Source organism: Etheostoma spectabile, chromosome 19 (assembly GCF_008692095.1).
Source record: "Etheostoma spectabile isolate EspeVRDwgs_2016 chromosome 19, UIUC_Espe_1.0, whole genome shotgun sequence".
NCBI lineage: Eukaryota > Metazoa > Chordata > Actinopteri > Perciformes > Percidae > Etheostoma > Etheostoma spectabile.
In genome coordinates, this window is record NC_045751.1 from 4,888,078 (window position 1) to 4,891,549 (window position 3,472).

A 3,472-nucleotide genomic window follows, 5' to 3' on the forward strand; every position below is an offset into this window, starting at 1 on the left:
GGGGGGGGGGAGTGAAAGGTATCGTTAGTTATTTAGCAGGTAAAAATCTTTGCACACCCCAGAGATAGAAGAAAAAATAAAATTACATATTACAATCAATGACCCAGCTTTACCAGATGAATGTTCTTATAGTATTCCTCATCCATTGCTGCCAAAGCTTGCATCTCAAAGCTGTCTTCTTTATGTCTTTGAGGCATATGTAACATTAACTTTAGGCACACCGCACAGACACAAACACACAAGACATAACACAACGTTACTAACATGCAGTGACACACAGACACCAATTCATGATTTTTAACTTTAACATGTAGCTAGCTAATTGTCATTATTTATAAACTAACGTTACCTAAATTAGTTTATCAATCTTACAGCTTGCGATATAGATGAATGGTATTAGCTACGTTACAACGTTGGCGGAAACTTAGATAAATTTGCTCTTGGGTAACGTTACAGACTAGCTAATCTAGCTAGCTAGCTTAAAACACTGTAGCCAGCCAGCTAGTTAACTTTTAGCAACTAACGACAAGTTAACTCAACTGTCAACGTTACTGACCACCCCGGAGCCGAAGTTCTTACGAGCTAAAACTGCCAAAGGTCAATATTTACTGAAATTACGAAATTTTAAAAACTGTCTGAAATGTCCTTTTTACGATATCTAGCTAGCTAGTTACGTTACTTTTCTGGTACGTGTCCTTTACCATCCCTTCAGTCGAACCTGTGGTTTAGTTGGCATGTCTCCATAGAAACGTTTGGTTGCCTTGGTAACTTCGGAGTGTGGTTGGAACAGAGCATAGACAGTTAAAGAAAGGGTCAGAGCCGTTGGGCTGTCCTTGTTCGCCATCAAGTGGCAGAATGATAAAATGCTGCAGGGACACGGGGAAAAACCGTTCTCTTAATACTTCCATGGAACAGACGTGTAGAGATTTTTTTTTTTTACCATTACTGTACATTTTAGAACACAAATGTAACACTCCTCTCACACTACCGAACCATTATATAGACATATATGTCTAAATTAAAGTTAATTTATTACTAAGCTTATGTATGGCGGAAGTATGCTTTAGCTAGCCCATAGACCGTTAATATTAATTGTTACTTTCAATATATATACAGTCGCTTAGGCCAGTGTTTCTCAAACTTTTTTTCAATATTGTACCCCCTTTGAATTGCTTTTTTAAGCCAAGTAGCCTACACACTGACCAATTGCAAAACATTTTTGGTAGAAAAAAAATCTATATAATAAGGTACAGCGCAGGCACAGTGAGATTCACTAAACAACCTTTTATAAATGAAAACATTTAAATGCAACATTTCAAATGTTTAGAATCCATCATTTAATTCATAAATTATTATAGTATAATTATTTTAGGAATTATGCATGACATATTTTTAATGTTGATGTGCTTGCCCATGGGCAAGGTATGACGGACAGAATTATCACTGATTTGGAATCTCTGCATAATCATGTCGCATTTCTAAATGATTTGATTGCACAACTCTTTAACCTCCTCTTATGTACACATCTAATAAAAAGTAGTCCTTTGGCTTCCATAATTAAACAGCAGATCCAGTTGCTCTAATTAAGTGCTAGATTAGTGTAAGTAGCCAAAAAAAACACACTTCTTATTCTGTTGCTTACTCAGGTTTATTTGCAGACATTAACTGCCCCTCCTCCATCACTGCCACCACACTGTACAACTAGTCCAAATCCATGAAGCAATTGGCTTATTTAACAGAGGACAAATGGACCCCAGGTTTTACCCATTATAAAGTAAAGATAGTAGTAACTCAGAGCTAAAAGTCACTTACAGAATCAAAAGCTGTTCTTTGAAAATATATAATTATATTTCCATGTCTGCGTCTTTTCCCTAAAAAACTGAAACTGGAACAAGAGCATGTTGGGTTTAACTTTAGTGATGAAGCATTCACTTGGAGACAGTCTAATAACTTTTTCAATCTGACAATTACCCATTTTCCACTGAAGTGACAGAAAACATTTACAAACAGGGGCCTACAGATCTAGTTTTAAGAAGTCTGTTAAATGAAAAAGTTTGTAACTCAACTCTTTTGTTAATTTCAGGTGAATTTTTTACGCATAAAAACACTTTCCAAGACTGATATTTTCATTATAACCAGAATAACAACCAGCTTATTTGAATTTGAATTCAGCATGTTGCTAGAGTATGAGTGCCCCCGTCTGTCTCCCACCAAACCAGAGACCACCAATAAGTGTACACACACACACACACACACACACACACAACAAAGGATGGATGTAATTTTCAGCAAATCAAAATATTCCTTTGTAATTATTGAAAATGACCAGTAACATAACTGCTCCTGTTGACATTAAGTGATGGAAGTGATTTGCCTTCACAGCAAGAAAAGGGTTTCCCTGGTCAATGATGCTTAACATACTGCAAAATAAAAATAATGGTTTGAAAGTGGAATAGAGGTGTGCAGGTGGGATGGGATAGGTGCACAACCTGGACTGAGGTTCCAAAGATCCACAAAAGTAATAGATGCAAAAACATGCATACATGTATCAACACAAGGAATAAAAGCATGTGATACAGCCATAATCTCAAGTGTTTATGCCATATGACCACTGACCATACAACAGAGCCTTGTGAAGAAACCAGATAGAAAATGGCTGGAGACAGTGAGGCAGGCAGGCCAAAATTAAAGCCATGAGTCTGTGAGCTCAGAGCTAATGACAGGCTGTCATGCCAAGGAGGGGTGGAGAAGAGAGGGATGAAGGGATGGAGGGATAAATAAGGACAGAGAGTCTATGAGGGGCCGCTGTTGCTGCATAGACCAGATGAGTCCGAAGATATACAGCATCACTTAGTAGAATAAGAAAAGATGGGGGAGTTAATGAGAGCCACAGATATTTGCAGAATTCAATAGCATAGAAAAGCTCAGTTGGAGGCAGCAGTACTAATAGCTGTCCAACATTGCTATAAAAGGAAATACACACACACACACACACACACACACACTAAATCCAGCAGTAATAAGCCGCTGGCTGAAGCACAATAAGCTCAGGGTCTTAGGAAAGTGGAGCAGGCCTTGGAAGGTTTACTTTGCTTATTACACTACAATAAGTCTACAGACGGTGGCTTTGTTCAGCCACAGAAGGCCAAGGTATGTTCCGCCTGATGAACAGCTACTCATAAATACACACAGACACACACATACACATACACATGCATCTGCATTCATGCTTTAATGCACAGCCCATAACAAGGACAGAATCAGCCACTTAAAAAAACACACAAACTGCCCTTAATGACCACTGTCAACACACACACACACACACACACAAACACAGAGTCACACACACTAACTCACAAAAAAACACACTTGAAACCAGAATCTTGTCTAGCCCATAGACTGCATATAAATATATATACAGTATACAGTCTATGGTCTAGCCCCTTGACCCAGGCTGACAGCACCCTGTGTT

General features: G+C 38.3%; 1 protein-coding gene across 4 annotated transcripts in view; it reads right to left on the reverse strand.

Moving 5' to 3' along the window:
• dnah2 (dynein, axonemal, heavy chain 2) overlaps window positions 1-833 on the reverse strand; it is a 119,008-nt gene extending 118,175 nt beyond the window's left edge. For 2 of the 4 annotated variants that reach the window (XM_032544700.1, XM_032544698.1), the window contains exons 1-2: window positions 680-779; window positions 114-209 (exon numbers count right to left, since the gene is read on the reverse strand). Coding sequence is in view for 3 of the 4 variants with exons in the window: in XM_032544698.1 (XP_032400589.1) it covers window positions 114-206 (93 nt within the window). In the remaining variant the exon portion in view is untranslated. Of the gene's footprint in view, window positions 1-113; window positions 210-349; window positions 604-679 lie in introns of those variants that run through there. The other 2 variants (XM_032544697.1, XM_032544699.1) reach the window with 2 other exon arrangements.
• Between the last annotated feature and the right edge of the window lie 2,639 nt (window positions 834-3,472).